Source organism: Terrapene carolina, unplaced genomic scaffold (assembly GCF_002925995.2).
Source record: "Terrapene carolina triunguis isolate 2854851 unplaced genomic scaffold, T_m_triunguis-2.0 Scaffold62, whole genome shotgun sequence".
NCBI lineage: Eukaryota > Metazoa > Chordata > Testudines > Emydidae > Terrapene > Terrapene triunguis.
In genome coordinates this window covers 53,466,530-53,483,731 of record NW_020664413.1, presented here as the reverse complement: position 1 = coordinate 53,483,731, position 17,202 = coordinate 53,466,530, and the positions used below count along the sequence as shown (strand labels likewise).

General features: G+C 42.7%; 2 protein-coding genes across 2 annotated transcripts in view; both read left to right on the top strand.

Moving 5' to 3' along the window:
* The first annotated feature begins 9,392 nt into the window (after positions 1–9,392).
* CUNH2orf66 (chromosome unknown C2orf66 homolog) lies at positions 9,393–13,721 on the top strand. The gene is made up of 3 exons (XM_024198946.3): positions 9,393–9,557; positions 11,204–11,404; positions 13,523–13,721. Exons 1-2 carry the CDS (start codon positions 9,435–9,437, stop codon positions 11,384–11,386), a joined length of 306 nt encoding a protein of 101 aa, XP_024054714.1. The 5' UTR covers positions 9,393–9,434; the 3' UTR covers positions 11,387–11,404; positions 13,523–13,721.
* Positions 13,722–16,848: 3,127 nt separating this feature from the next.
* GTF3C3 (general transcription factor IIIC subunit 3) overlaps positions 16,849–17,202 on the top strand; it is a 30,376-nt gene continuing 30,022 nt past the window's right edge. The window contains exon 1 of the mRNA XM_026647643.2: positions 16,849–16,973. Within this exon, the coding sequence (XP_026503428.1) occupies positions 16,872–16,973 (102 nt within the window). The 5' untranslated portion in view covers positions 16,849–16,871. The remainder of the gene's footprint in view (positions 16,974–17,202) is intronic.

The window sequence follows — 17,202 nt, the reverse complement described above, 5'->3', positions numbered from 1 at the left end:
ACTGAGGACAAGGTCGAATTTTCGGCCCTCGCCTACAGTGCCTGCGGTCTTGCTGTGGCGAGCTGAGGAGCAGGGCTGGACACCGGACTTTGTCTAGCTGGCAAACATGGTAAGCCGTAGACTTGTGGCCGCTTAAAACTTTAAGAGTGGCACTGGCCTCCTTTCACATAGAAAGCAATGCGAGTCTCTGCTGGCAGCAATCCTGCAAGCATGAACTCTGGCCCTGTCCCACCCCCTCGCGGCTGTAAACCGCGTGGCTGTAAACCGGCGGTTGCAGTTCTGTAAAGGGACGGGCAAGCAGTCCCAATACTAACTTTCCCCTACCTAATTCACAGCAGGGAGTCATGCCAGACATCACCCTCCTGAAGGTCTCGGAGAGCCAGAAGGAGAAGATGCTCCGGGACAGCCTGCAGAAACCGGGGCCATTTGCTGCAATGCTCTGCAAGGCCATGATCCCGGAGTACCTGCTGGCGTTGTGGCAGGGAAACGTGTCCTACCACGGGGGGCCTAATAAGCTCTCCCTGCCCAGGAACCTGCTCATGAGGCTGGAAAAACACCTGCAGGAGACCTATGAGGAGTTCTCCCCGGAGGATGTCGCCTCTATCCCCGGTTACATTGACCAGTTCTTGGCTTAGGTGCCCTTGGAGGGACAAATGACTGCAGGGTTTTGGGCACTATAATCATGAAGCGGACATTGTGAAATTTTTTGAAAATGGTTCGGACTACATATTGAGGCGCCCAAAGACAGACTAATCATGATACACTTTGCACAGATTCCCCTTTTGTTTGACTTTCCTGTTTACATGTTTTGAAGCACTTTACCCACTGTTAATATTTTAAATCTTCCTGTTTTGTTGTAAATAAATGTTTACATGTTTTAAAGCACTTTAGCTACTGTTAATATTTTAAATATGCCAGTTATGTTGTAAATAAATGTTTAGATATTTAAAACACTTACTGCTTGATCCTTCCCCTGAATCTGTGTCTGGGGTAACGGCGGGGGACGGTTGGTAGGGGATCTCTGTCAGGGTGATGAAGAGCTCCTGGCTGTCGGGGAAATCAGCGGTGCCAGCGCTGTCGACTGCCTCGTCCTCCTCATCTCCTTCTTCATCTTCCCCGTCCGCTAACATGTCGGAGGAACCGGCCGCGGACAATATCCCATCCTCAGAGTCCACGGTCAGGGGTGGGGTAGTGGTGGCGGCCGCACCTAGGATGGAATGCAGTGCCTCGTAGAAACGGGATGTGTGGGGCTGGGATCCAGAGCGTCCGTTTGCCTCTTTGATCTTCTGGTAGCCTTGTCTCAGCTCCTTGATTTTCACGCGGCACTGCGTTGCATCCCGGCTGTAGCCTCTCTCTGCCATGGCTTTAGAGATCTTCTCATAGGTCTTTGCATTCCGTCTTTTGGAGCGCAGCTCGGAAAGCACGGACTCATCTCCCCACACAGCGATGAGATCCAAGACTTCCCGATCCGTCCATGCTGGGGCCCTCTTTCTATTAGATTGCACGGCCATCTCTGCTGGAGAGCTCTGCATCGTTGCCACTGCTGCTGAGCTCGCCACGGTGTCCAAACAGAAACTGCGCTTCAAACTGCCCAGACAGGAAAAGGAATTCAAATTTTCCCGGGGGTGTGGCTGGTCAGAGCATCCGAGCTCGGACTGCTGTCCAGAGCGTCAACAGAGTGGTGCACTGTGGGATAGCTCCCGGAGCTATTAGCGTCGATTTCCATCCACACCTAGCCTAATTCGATATGGCCATTTCGAATTTAGCGCTACTCCTCTCGTTGGGGAGGATTACAGAAATCGATTTAAAGAGAGCTCTATGTCGAACTAAATGGCTTCCTGGTGTGGACGGGTGCAGGGTTAATTCGATATAACGGCGCTAAATTCGACATAAAAGCCTAGTGTAGACCAGGCCTTAGATATTGTGCCATGCCTAGATAATTCTTAATTTCCTCTCCATCCACATTCTTCAGTGGTCCCACTTCCTCTTTCTTTGTTTTCTTCCTATTTATATGGCTATAAAACCTCTTACTATTGGATTTAATTCCCCTCGCAAGGTCCAACTCTACACGGCTTTTGGCCTTTCTCACCGCATCCCTACATGCTCTAAACTCAATAAGGTAGGTTTCCTTGCTGATCCCTCCCTTCTTCCATTCTCTGTACGCTTTCTGTTTTTTCTTAATCGCCCCTTTGAGACTCCCGCTCATCCAGCTAGGTCTAAATCTCCTGCCCACTAACCGTTTTCCCTTTCTCGGGATACAGGCCTCAGACATCTCATGCAACTTCTGCTTGAAATAATCCCAGGCGTCATCTGCCTTTAAATCCCTAAGTATGTTAACCCAATCCACTTCCCTAAGTAGTTGCCTTAATTTATTAAAGTTGGCCTTTTTGAAATTGTAAACCTTAGTTACAGTATCATTTCTGTTAATCCTTCCATTTAGTTTAAACCGAATTAGCTCATGGTCACTTGAGCCAAGGTTGTCCCCTACAACCATTTCTTCAATGAAGTCCTCACTACTCACCAGCACTAAATCTAAAATGGCATCCCCCCTCGTCGGTTCAGTTACTACTTGATGAAGGAATTCATCTGCTAGCACGTCTAAGAACATCTGAGCCCTATTATTGTTACTAGCATTTGTTACCCAATCTATGTCTGGGAAGTTAAAGTCCCCCATGATGACACAGTTCTTATCAGTTTTTACTTCCCTAAAAACATTAAGTAGTTCTCTGTCCGCCTCCAGGCTAGATCCCGGCGGTCTATAGCACACCCCAAGCACTATCTCGGGGGAGGCTCTAGTAGTTCTTTTATGCAGTGTAATTATTGCCCATACAGACTCCGTCTTATCCATTCCATCACTTATTATTTCTTTACATTTTAGCTCATTATTGACATATAACGCCACTCCCCCACCTTTACCTTTTTTCCGGTCATTCCTAAACAGCACATACCCTTCCATACCTGTACTCCAGTCATGACTACCGTTCCACCACGTTTCGGTTATTCCTACGATATCAGGTTTCATTTCTTGGACCAGGAGCTCCAATTCCTCCATTTTGTTACCTAGGCTTCTCGCATTGGTGTATAAACATCTTACCGTATGCTGTCTATCCTTTCTCCCATTAGTTATGAAATTTGGAACGGACCCCATGCTGTCCATCCGCCCCCTCTTTCTTATGTCCAATTCCCTACCCCTACCTATGTCCGTGCTTATCTCCTCACACTCCTTTTCAGTGTTGGAATCTGGCGTGGAGATTAACTGAACATCTCCCAACCGTCTCCCCCAAGTTCCTAGTTTAAAGCCCTTTTGATGAGATGAGCCAGCCTCCCTCCCAGAAGTCTATTTCCTTCCCTACTCAGGTGAAGTCCATCCCGCGAGAACAGCTGTCTGTCCCCGAAAGCCTCCCAGTGGCCATACATCCCAAAGCCCTCCTTATAGCACCACTCCCTTAGCCAGCTATTTATCCTCACAATTCTGTCAGCCCTTTGCTGTCCTTCTCTAGGAACAGGCAGAATCCCACTGAAGATAATCTGAGCCTCAACTTCCTTAAGCGTCTTCCCCAGCCTGGCATAATCTCCCTTAATTCTCTCTAGCGAGAACCTAGCCGTGTCGTTCGTTCCTACGTGAAGGATGATCAAAGGGTTCTTACCCGCTCCTTTTAGGATCCTTTTCAACCGCAGGTCCAACCTCCTCAGCAAGGAGTCTCCAATCACATAAACCTGCCTTTGCCTGGTGACAGTACTCTGTACAAATCTATCCCCTGTTCCCTGTAGTCGTACCTCCTGTGTCTCTCTATTTTCCCTTATAGTCCCCCTAGTGCCATCCTCTATCCTACTGGGGCCCGGTATTGGTGCTGTCTCCATCAACTCCTGCCCTCTCTCTATTGGACTAGCCGCTCTTCTCTTTTTCCTCTGCCTCCCACCATCAGTTACCGCCTGCTGCCTCTCTTCCTCGTTATCCAAACACTCAAACCTGTTCCTGAGTTCTATTCCCCCCTCACTAGCCCTCCTTTTCCTTGGCCTGCTCCTCACAGTCACATGCTTCCACTGATCTTGCTCTGCCCCTGACCTTCCCCCCTCACAGACCATAGCCTGTGGTTCCACCTGCACCCCTGAGCATTCCCCTTCTGCCACACCCTGCTTCTGCTCCATTAGCTGCTCGAATCCCCTTCTAAACTCTACCAGAGTATCCACCTGCATCTGGAGCCCTCTAATCTTTTCCTCTAGCAGGTCTATTAGGCGACATTTCATGCAAACATACCTTTGTTCAGGCTCCCCAGCGAGGACCATGTACATACCACAGCTGCCGCATGCAATCATCTGCATAGTGTCCCCCGCTGCTTGGCTCATGGCTGCTGTGGTCTCTGCCTGCTGCTCCTGGGACAACAAAGCACAGCGCCTGCCGCGCCCTCCTACCTCCCCTTCCACCTCCCCCTGTAAACTCCCACTTAAACTCCCCTGTTAGCAGCCCTGTTTGCCGGCTCCTGGTGCCGCTCCTCGCAGCTGTGAAACTACATTTTCAACGGCTACTCTCTCTGCTCTAAAAGCAGTCTGCCTACTCCAACAAAGCATTGATGTCTTTTTGGTCTATCTGATCATGTGATCCAACTACAACTGAGTCTGAGAACTCCTCTGTGGGGTCACCTTGGCTATTGGACTCCTTGCTTCTTTGTAGGGGGATAGTGTGGTTCAGTACAAAAGAGAACTTCTTGACGGATTTTTGCAGCTTATTTAGGATTTTTTTATTTGTTCAGATGGGACCTGATTTCATCACAAAAGTGTTGTATGGGAAGGCAGAGTCAGAAGAAATGCATCAAGTCTCCTTTTTCCTTCCGATAGTTCCAGCAGAGGTTTTACTCATTTAACTACAGAGCTATATCTCCTACTCAGAAAGAATCATCGTGGGGTATATACAAGAACAGTAGGTTAAATGTAAGTAGACTCAAAGTCTAAGGTTAAAGCATTATGTATTGTCAACTACCCTTTGCAAATTTAAAATATAATCAAAATTTAATTTACATTCCTTTGTAACATGGATTACTCTTTGAAAATTAGCATTCATCAAATTTAAATTATTTGTTTTGTTTTACATTTTAAAAAGTACATTAAACTAATCATCAACGTACTTCTTGAGCTGTCCATACAATAATAAGCAGCCTGTTCAATAACAGATGCCCCGAAGTATCTCAAATTATCAACCCACCTCTTTCTTCTGTGGCAAAGGGGAAAAATAGTGACACATGTATGCAAAATATTCATGCTTTAAAATATTCTTCAGTTTTAATGTGCAGGCGTAGAATCATACAAGTGTAGGACTGGAAGGGACTTCAGAAGGTCATCTAGTCCAGCACCCTGAATTCAAGGCAGGACTAAGGGTACGTCTATACTTACCTCCGGGTCCGGCGGTAAGCAATCGATCTTCTGGGATCGATTTATCGCATCTTGTCTAGACGCGATAAATCGATCCCGGAAGTGCTTGCCGTCGACGCCGGTACTCCTGCTCCGCGAGAGGAGTATGCGGAGTCGACGGGGGAGCCTGCCTGCCGCGTCTGGACCCGCGGTAAGTTCGAACTAAGGTACTTCGACTTCAGCTACGTTATTAACGTAGCTGAAGTTGTGTATCTTAGTTCAAAGTGGGGGGTTAGTGTGGACCAGGCCTAAGTAATAAACCATTTCTGACAGGTGTTTGTCTAACCTGTTCTTAAAAACCTCCAATGATGGAGATTCCACAATCTCCCTAGGCAATTTGTTCCAGTGCTTAACTAACCAGACAGGAAGTTTTTCCTAATGTCCAACCTAAACCTTCCTTGCTGCAATTTAAGCCCCTTGTTTCTTTTCCTATCCTCAGAGGTTAAAGAGAACAATTGTTCTCCCTCCTCCTTGTAACAATCTTTTATATAGTTGAAAACTGTTAGGTCTCCCCTCAGTCTTCTCCAGACTAAACAAACCCAATTTTCTAACTCTTTCCTCATAGATCATGATTTCTAGACCTTTAAGCATTTTTGTTGCTCTCCTATGGACTTCATACAATTTGTGCACATCTTTCCTGAAATGTGGCACCCAGAACTGGACACAATACTCCAGCACAGAGTAGAGCACTCTGGGATAGCTCCCGGAGGGCAATACCTTAGAATTGCATCCACACTACCCCAAATTCAACCCAGCAAGGTCGATTTCAGCGCTAATCCCCTCGTCGGGGAGGAGTACATAAATCGATTTTAAGAGCCCTTTAAGTCGACAAAAATGGCTTTGTCATGTGGACGGGTGCAGGGTTAAATTGATCTAATGCTGCTAAATTCGACCTAAACTCGTAGTGTAGACCAGGGCTAAGACCCAATGAGCCTTTGCTTTAGCTGACTATAGAAGCAGCTATTTTCTCCTGGTCCAGGTACTGAGAGTTTTTATGGGATAGTTTTGACTCTGATTATATTCTTGTTCTTGAAATGAAATGATTTTAGTTCACAGGCCAACATAAAATATGTAACAGCATCTCCTTCCACTCCCCTCATTGCCAAAACAAACCACTAGATATCTCTTCAAGTCTGAGACAAGTGATACCTTTGGACTCGCTCCTGTTGCCATTAAAGTCAGAGAAATTTGCATTGTCTTATACAACAGTAGGATCAGCCACAATCAGGGAGTGGTAGGAGTACAAATGTGAGATATTAGGTTAGAAAGCTAAATTACAGTACAGGAGTTGATTAATACAGAAGTAGTAATGGACAATTTCAGATGTTTATAATGGACATAGAAATTAAAAAGATTTTTTTCAACACATCATTCAATTATTGTATTAGTCATATTCAATTTAGTCTGCAGCCAGTATATCATGTAGATAAGATGCCCACATTATAAGATAATAAAATAAAACACCTGAAATTGCTTCTATTCTGAAGAACTATCTAGATAGTATATGTTTTTGTCTGTTCATTTGTGGGGTTTTTTGAGTGAATGCAGACAGAAAAGCAATAATGGCTTCTACAGCAGCAGGTCCTAAAAAAAAATGAGATGAACTAAGTATATACTTTTTCAGGACATATCAGAAATGTTTTATTTTTCCATGTTACTTCTAATTATTTTTCTCACTTGTTTATATTTTTAAAATATTATTATTTGTATTACAGTAGTGCATAGAGGCCTCAACAGAGGGGAGGGCCTTGTGCTAGGTGTGGTACAGATGCTTAGCAAAAGCCAATCCCTGCCTGAAGCCCCTACAATCTAAATAGATAAGACAATCCCCAGGTTACTGACAGGGAAGTGCGGCACAAAGATTAAGTGACTTGCCCATGATCACATAGGAAGCCAATGGCAGAGCCAGACATTCAATCCAGATCACTGGAGTTCCAGGACTGAGATCTCTTAATTGAGGAGCAACAGTTTGTTTTTTCATGCAAGGGGGCCAGTTAACCTTTTTAATAACTGTTTCTATGGGGGGAAAGTAAATAGCAAAGACAAAGATGAGTTAATTATTGGGTCTGCTTATGTTCTCTTTCTGGTCTCATTAAAATCTGCAGAAACCTCCAGGAAAAACACAGCCTCTTCTGTGTCTACAAACAGAATTGCTGGAGTGAAACTTGGTGAATGCCCTGGAACTGCAATGAAACCAGAAGTTTTCCCCACTAGGGGACACTGAGGTCCTTCCCAACTTTCACCTGCCTTATATGAGAATCATCTGCTTGACAGACATATAAGGTGTGTGGGGTGTGTTTATGTGTGCTGTGACTAGCTTATTCTGTCAGACTGGTTAATTTAAAATAGCTGAAACTCCGTTAAGTTTACTCAGCCTTTCCCCCTTCATTCTGTTTCTCCTGTTGTTGCTGTCCCTGGTGCTGATCTGAAAGCCAGAATGCATGTACTTAAGAACTCAATGTCTCCAAGCTGCCCACAGATAACAAAAACAAAGCAGTTAAAACAATCTAGTCTAAATACTACAATAACTCCTAGTGTAACCTTATAAGATAATCTATGTGCTAGGTACACACATTACTATAGATAGCAAAATGATGCAACTGGAATTTTATTTGTGTTAGTGATGTCAGGGTTCCTAGAGCCATAGATCAGTGTCATTAAAAAGTTTAAATCTCAATAAATAAAGTACACACCTACTGGTATGGCATTCTATACAAATATTTATTATTAATAATAATGGACTGGTGCTAAAAGAATGACCAAGATTCCCAACTTGAAAAGTGACCGTTTGGTGCAACTGCTGTAACTAAAATACTCTTTAAACTGTCAGGAGAAAAATATATGAGGAGAAATAAAATCAAATGTCATAGCAGTTTTGAACTGATATTTTTGAATAAGAACAAGTTAAACAGTGTAGTCCTTTTTAGAATCTTTGTCTGTAATACCTTGGAATCATCCACTCTAGTATCCCCATATGCAATCTATAAATGAATGCAGATAACATCAGGATATCAGGTCAATACTTTCATTAAGGTGCTAAGATTTTGCATCTTGAAATAGACCTCACCTTGCTGTCTTCCAGCACCAGGAAATTGCTCTATATCTAGCTTATCTTGGAAATCCTTCTGCTAGATATTATTATCTGAAAAACAAATGTATAAAATTGATTTAAAAGTAACATTTTATTAAGCTTCCACCATCCCTGCAGGAAATTTCTTTATTTTGCCATCCACAAATTTTCAGTGATGTGGCTGGATGAGGAGGGAGGGCAGTGTGTGCTGCAAGATTTAGTAGCAACAGGCCTTAAGAGTATCGAGGATGAGATTCTCAAGGGTCTTTGTCATGGATGGAAATGGAATCATTACTGCAATACTACTAACGTCATTGGCACCCACCCACACCCAGTCCACTAGCAATATAAGTGGAGAGATCAGTCTGTTTTGCAGATACAGACAGGCTAACCAGGAAGGGGCAAGCCAGAGCCAAACTTACAGGTAAGCTTTATTTAAGGAGAGAGTGAGAGTAAGTGTTGCATCAAGTTGTAAAATGTTCTATATTTATTATTAATTTATTATTTCATATATTTACTACATTTAGTTTTTCTCAAGCAGTTTTAAAATTGGACTATCTGGATTTTTAATTATATTGCTATATTTTCCTCAGGGCACACAAAGATCTGCTGCTGTAACTAATTGATTAACTATTTTAGAACTATTATATGATGGAAATAGAGAGGGGATGCAGTGTCTCAGAGGTAGCAATGGAATGGGAAGCATTTCTTTAGGACTAATCTGTTCCTCAAGATACACTAAAGGCAGGGGAGGGGGAGAGAACACACACACACACATATATATATTTTCTCCAGAAGGTAGATCCACCTTGTCATGGACTGATTGATTGTTTTAAACCATTTATCCGCATTAATTATATGAAATGTTTGCTTTCATATGTCAGTGGTGCATGTTTTATAGAACTCATACAGTCTTGTTCTTTCCCCCTCTCATGTGCAGCCTGCTCATCTCTCCAGCATGTGGAAAGTGGCACTTCTGGTTCTGGGTACTATGCTTATTCTGAGGGGGTTGGCAAAGGGGGCTCCGCTGAGGCCAGAAGAAAAATGGAAACCTCTGGACAATCCCAGAAACCGAGATCTGGTAAGGAAACCCTGCAGGAAACATTGTAATGAAGCCCAAACTTTGTGTGTGTTTCTCATATTTAGGTGTCTCATTATCAGAATTTCTTACCTTTTGTAGTTAAAAACTTCAAAGTGAAAAGGGACCCTCTTAGCTAGTGTTAGTAACGCTGATGTGCTTTGTATGGTGAGTGTCAGCAGCCATCTGCACATGCTTTAATCTAACTTGAAGAAACACTTTCAATTTAATATATTGCACATGGATCTTCCTCATACCTATGTACAATACACATTAATTTAAAAAGAGATGTATTTTGATCTGTGAAAATACAACTCATTTTATCCAACAGAATAGGGGTGCTCTGTGTGTTCTCCTAGTCCTGTTCTTGTTGACTGTATAGACAATATTGTTTAAGTCAAATGGTAAACCATGGTTTGAAAACACAAATATATTCATATCTGACACAGCACCTTGAATGGTTTAAGATCTGACAGCCAATTAACAATAACAGAATATTCAATTACAAAGGATTATTTATAAGGTCTTATGCAAAAGTTGTGAGAAACATGTCAGTGGTTAGCAGCAATGTTTGTACTTGTTTGGAAGGTGACCAAATATAACATTTAAAAAATACTAACTAAAAACTAATATTTTTGAACAATAACAAAGACTATCCAGCCAAAGGATCAGCTCAAATCAGTTGCAGGTGACTTTTAGGATAAATAAAATTGTACTGGAAAACCTGAGGGTACTGTGGCTGTTGCTAGAGGCTGCTCTTAATGGAGGTTTCACTGTGTGCCTTTTCTAAAGAAAATGTTAGCAAATTGGGCAGCATAATACTCTGATCACATTTCTTGTGAAGATCTTAAAGGCTTTACATAAACTATACTCTTGTATAGTTTAGAACACATGTCAATTTGAGGGACTTTCAGATATTGTGGGCTGTTTAATAAGCTTCACAGTTAAGGTGTGTTCAAGGTGTAAAAGGCATGCATTAAAAAGTTGGGTATCTACCCCATTAATCAATCCTTAAAGCCTAGGGATCTGAAGAAATAATTTAAGACCTTTGAAGCAGTCTGATTCAATCTTCCTGATTTATGCCACCTCTTATTTGGAAAACCAAAGCTAACAAATATTTTTTACTAATATTCTCAGTGTCAGAAGTATACACATTGTGGGGACTGGCAGTTGGGAGAGGTTTTCTCCTCTAGGTTACCAGTTTGAATCAGTACAGCTCAGCTGAGACCTCGCTGATTAATGGGTTGGTGGTCTTTGGACAGGTGTCCATATCACAAGGCCAGATTCTGACACCCTTCCTCACGATGAGAAGTACCTTACTCCACATGCAATCCCATTAACTTCAGTGTCAGAATCTGGCAACAATTGCTGGGTCTGTGTGGCCAGTCCCATCATAGGGGCTAATGACTGACTGTACTTAGCAAATGAATATGACTAAATCACTGCTAGGTGTAATCATTCCAGTTCACACTTGAAACACGTTGTGAAAGCAGAGTGGAGCAGCTTGCTCTGCCATTGCCTGTGCTGTACATGTTTGTGGATAAAATAGAGGACTTCATTCCCATCCAGTTCCTTTCACAAGTATATTTACTTTGTTTTAATGGATATGATTATTCATTTTACATTTTTTAAATGTAAACTGTCTTCAGTTTTTCAGAACACTCCAGGCTTATTTTTCGGGAAGAGGTCTTGATCTGAGAAAGTTCCTAGATACTTTCTCCATGAATAATGACAGACCCAGGCCTGTAGCTATCTACTCGGATCCTACTGCTTCTGCATTTGCAGATTATGAAGAAAAGAAAAAATTATTTCAGAACTACTTCAAAGGCTGAAAGAAGCTGCTGACCAAGGTAAAAGTGATTGTTTTTCCTCTGTGCTGACAGTTACATGTGGTTGAGTTACAGATTTGGATTCTGGTAATTTTCCCTTCTATATGAAGAATAAAAAATAACTTGCTCTTGATAACACATCAGAAATGTGTGGTATTTTAACTCTCACTCAAAGGTGATTGAAATTTATTTAAGGAGAAATTTCTGGGGAGTTAATTTCTTTCTGGAATAACAGGAGTATATGCATGGTAAGAAGTATTCTGAAGTCAGAAGTTTATGCACTGCTTATGTCTCTAATTTATTTCCAGAGACACATACTTGACATTTGCTGGATTAAATAGGGAAAGATTTCAAGAGATCAAGTAAAACCTAGTACAATCTAATTTTTTCTAATGGAGGCTGATAGCCTCCCATGATATGTGCACATCAAGGAAAAAACAGACTCAAAAAAGAAAACGTTACAGTAACAAAGAGTAATCGGCCTATTAAATCTCTGTAAATGTGATGTTTTTATTTCTTCAATTAAAAGTGAAGGTTGGATAAAATAGTGTGCAAACTGATTCATATGTCTATACTATAATATGAATCAAGCTTGCACTATTAGTATATCCATGACCAAATGTACTGCAGGGAACTTGGATATTTATTTTATTTTTATTTTGTATACTATATAAATAATAATCCTCTTTATGACAACATGATGAGGGTAGCTAAGTATTATTGTCCCCATTCTACAAACAGTAAGAACTTCAATAGGATTTGGATCCTGCCCAAGGACCTACAAGGAGTCAGTGGCAGTCAAGGTTAAAACTCAGGAGTTCCTGGCTGCCAGTCCTGTGCTTAGCTCACTAGTCCATGGCTCTGTCTGAACTATGTAGCACACCACCACCATTCATTATATTATAGTGACAATTGTATTAATATTTTCATTTTAAATCACCTTTCGATGGGTTTAATTTGGAAAAAAAAATCAGCACCACACAATGTAAAATGGATTAAAAAGTGGTTTTAAAAGATGTGCTCTACCTCAATCAGAATGTATTAGTTTGGTGAAGGAATTATGGAGTAAAAATCTATGGCTTGTGTCACGCAGGAAGACAGACTAAATAATCACAGTGGTCCCTTCTGGCTTTAAAATTTGTGAAGCTATAAAAATTCTAAACTTAAACAAATTCAAATGTGATTTTAAATGACTCTTTGGGTTGTTTTTAGTAATAAATAGTGGGTAAGAGATGGTTTCTGAACATAAATTTCTGGCTGTTCATAAATGAAAATATTTGCTTTGAGTGTTCTTACAAAATAGTTTATATTTACTGTGAAATTACTAAATTACTGGACACTTGTGTTTTGCTACATCAGCCACACAGAGGATAACTCAAGGTCTGGGGCCTAAGGAACATAAAACAACACTGATGTTTGACACAAACTGATGAAGACCTAGAAACACAGAATTAACTGTGCTCCCCTATCCTTGATTTACTCTGTTGTCTAAATATTGCATCACATAAGATCAGATCTGGGCCCCCAAAATATGTGGAGATTCTGTTGTTAACTTGATGAAGATTTAGGGGCTGAAAGACTGGGCATTTTAAAAAAAAAATTAATTCTAACCAGGGTTTGTGTTCAGTTAATTACAACTTCCTAATCTCTCCACCCTATCAGTCTTGCAGCCACATAATGTGCTAATCACAGCAGAACTGTACATTTCCACTCTAGGTGGGGGCAGGATTTGAAATCCAGTCCTCAGGCACCACAGAGCTGTATTCCACAAAGGTCTCCGTGCCATAATCATGCAGGGAGGTGGGCAAGAATGGAAATTGTGTATTTGTATGTATGCAGCCAGTGGCTAATCCTATGAAAGGTGAGTGGCCAGAAACAAGCAGCCACATTAGCTCCACTGACACTACATGGCCTTGAGGAATCTGTTCTTCACCCTGACCCTTACAGAGATTACTCCCAGTCAGAAAAGATAATTTACTGTTTAACAATGCTCATGCTAATAATTTGGGATTTATGAGCCCATCTAAGTCAGTGGGAGTGTTTCAGTTAGGGTCCTTTGGCTTTGGATCCGACCCCATGTGCTTTTAAATGCTCCTACTTACCATCCTTATTTTATTATTTATTTATTTTTCCTTTCAGGTGGTTACTTTTGGACTTCATGTGAATTGGAAGCATACATGGCAAAATGTTACTGCTTTGGGGTTTCTATTATCTGACAATTTAACATTTTCTTCAGCATCCGAGTCTTTACATATACAAATCTGACATCTGGCTGCAATTTGCCATATTTGCTCACTTTTCAGGTGGTGAGGTATGGATGGTTGTGAAGATTGGTCTGACAAGATTTTACTTGTTGAAATGTAAATGAAGGAAAAGTTCAATCTGATGTAGTATGTCTCACTATTCCTAATTGTCTTTGTCAAGCAATGTAAATAAATGTTACCTTTTAAATTGATTACATCTAGGTTTTAGATAACTGTTTTCTTGAATGGAATTTTACTGAGTCTTCATTACAGTGCTTTGTATTTGGTTTGGAGATGTGTGGAATTTAAAAAAAAACACCACTTCAATCATTACAGAAACCCATCTCTTTGTTCTCTGTTTGTACAGTACCTAGCACAAAGGGCCCTCATCGCTGACCGGTGCTCCTCGGTGCTACCACAATACAAATAATAATCTTTTTAAATCTTCATGAAAGAAAGATAGACTCATCAGATGTATACATCTGAGAGAGATCCCAAAGATCATCCTACTGAAAAAGGCAGAAGATAATACAAAAAGAGCCTCCATAAATGTGGAAATAAGAAAAACCCTGTGAAGTCCTAAGACGTACATTATTAATGTCATATTCAAGGTCTCATTCAGATACACAATAGCCATCAGAGTACTTAAATGTTTTGGCTTTTATGTTTTGATAGGAATCTCATAGTAAAGAATCCCTATGATTCCCACAATTTAGTAATTAAACTAATAAATTATTCATAAGAGCCCATCTTACTATTTCTGCTCTGACCATTCCTTATGTAGCTGAACCATTACAGATTTCCAGTACCATATTCTAAAATAGCATCAGGAAATCCTGAATTCAGATTACCACAGGTACTTCTCATTTGGAAGGTACAGCACTGATCCTGAGAAGACTTTTACACACATGCTTAATGCTCCACATGTGAGTAGTCCTACTGACTGAAGTTAAAGGATGAAATCCTGGCCCAATTAAAGTCGATGGCAAAAGTCCCATTGACTTCACTAGGATCAGGATTTCACCCAACTTGAGCACATGGATGAGTCTTTGCAGAATCAGAGCCTAATCCCTTGTTTAATAATAGGTATGAAATATGGAGGTACTAGCTCCATTGTTGTTTCAGTACTGACGTGGTCACCAGCTATACGTGCGCACTTGTAGAACCGGGACAAGAAGGCGGGCCACTGGCTTCAAAACAGAGGCATCTATCATCTAAACTAAACTCCTTTAGCTGTTAGTAGTTGAAAGGATTTTATTTTACAAACCAGGTATGTAGTCTGGACCCATCCAGCCCACCAAATGGAGACTTTTTTTTTTTTAAGGAACAGGAGACTGACTAGCATATTTAGAAAAGCCTGTAAAAGTCGATGTAAGTTAATGCAAACTCAGAAGCTAGAATACATATCTGTACGTGATTTAATCTGTTTTATAATACAATAATTGCTCTAGAAACATAATCACTGCCCTATTCCAGATGAGTCATAGAAATGGTTCTGCTACTCTGTTTCCACTTGATGAAAAGAAAAGAAAAACTACAGACGTCTTTTCTCCAAAGAATCAATGTAATCAGTAAAACTGGAGTTATTAAATATGCATCTAACCTTTGTGTATTTCCTGTATCAGTTGGCTCATCCAACACTGCCTTTCATTTTCACTAGTACAAAGTGAGGGCAACGTGGGTGTAAACTGCTCTTATTATGACTTTGTAGCATTTCATAATACTTAGTCCTGCTATGAGTGCAGGGCACTGGTCTCTTTCAGTCCTATAATTCTATGATTCATACGCACTTTGAACTGTGCTGCACAAGAATCTGACTTAATCCTGAGCAAATCTAGGGTGCTTTCCCAATATAGATTTCCATACATGTTTACATCCAATGGTATCTTCATAAATTAGGGAGATAGACTTCTGTTCTTCCTGGATAGCTGCATCCATTTATTTGATCTATCTAATACACCTATTGCTGTAGTTTATGTTCTAGTCGTAGTCCTTCACTTCCTTTATCTGGTCAGGATTCAGTAACTCCTGTCTACTGTGATCTTTCAACCACTTAAAACAGTACAAGGAATGGGAGATGCCCTTTCAGCTATCAATACCTTCCTTGGAGGTTTTTAAGGTCAGGCTTGACAAAGCCCTGGCTGGGATGATTTAGTTGGGAATTGGCCCTGCTTTGAGCAGGGGTTTGGACTAGATGACCTCCTGAGGTCCCTTCCAACCCTGATATTCTATGATATTCTATTATTCTAATACGTACCTCCTTGATGCAAAAACCACTGAAGTGAAAGGAAAGACGTCCATGGAAATAGACTTTGGATCGGGCCCATACAGAACACTGGGCTGTAAATAGGGGTTTATTACGAAAACAGCAGTGTAGCCGGGGTAATTTTAGTGTTTAGGAAAGATGTTGGGGAAACTCAGTATAGGAAATGCTTAATTTCAGATCCGTTGGGAGGTGATGGATAGCAGTCAGTACACTTACCGGCCCACCCTGACAGCTCTGCCTAATGTATGCAGTGTTGGTGTAGCTCTGTCAGGCCCTAGGGTGACCAGATGAGAGGAAGAAAATATCGGGACACATGGGGGAGGGGGAGGTCCACCGGCGGGGCAAAAAAAAACAACAGCTGAGTGCTGCCGGCGGAGCAAAATATCGGGACCAATTGCGTCCCAACCAAAGAGTGGTCGGGACGTGGGACAAACACCTAAATATCGGGACGGTCCCGCTTTTATCGGGACGTCTGGTCACCCTATCAGTCCTAGAATATTAGAGAGACAAGATGAGGCAGGTAAAGTATCTTTTATTGAATCACCTTCTCTGGGGGAGCGAGACGCTCTCCAGCCCCACCGAGCCACGAGCTCGGGGTCGCACCCAGGGCCAAGTGGGATCAGGCTGCTTAGCATCACTACTTACCCCGTGGGGAGGGGGGGCAGGACAGAGCGGCCCCGGCCCCAGACCCTGACCCCGGCCCCACCCTCCGCCACTTGTGTCCCCACCCGCCCAACCCCCTTCTACCATCGCCCCGGAGCCTCCGCGGCTCCCTGCTGCCCCCCTCCCTCTGTGCCCAGGAGACCAGCGGCTTCGCATCCGTACCGCGCGTGCTCAGAGCTCAGCCAGCTGGCGCTACCCCGGAACTGTTGCGCGGCGGCAGCGAGCTGCGGTCGGACCCGATTAACAAGGGACGCCGAGTCCGTGCGCGAAACAACCTCCCCCCCGTCCCCGGGTTCGCGGCGCAGCGGCAAGTGCGATGTCGGGCTTCAGCCCCGAGCTGATCGATTACCTGGAGGGGAAAATCTCCTTCGAGGAGTTCGAGAGGCGCCGAGAGGAGCGCAAGAGCCGCGAGAGGAAGGTGAGGGGCCCGGCCGCTCCCCTCAGGCGGGTCACGCCGTTCGTTGGCCCGTTAGAGCCGCCCCCGCTCGGCCCCGGTGCCCCTTCGCTGGGAGGCTCCGCGCGCGCTGCACCGTGGCCGGCGCGTGTGCACACTGTGCGGGCATGAGGGGAGTTACAGGGGCCCCAGGAGTGTGGCTCATGGCAATGGCCTGGGGGGGCGGTGCGCGGGGGGATGGCCTGGAGGAGGA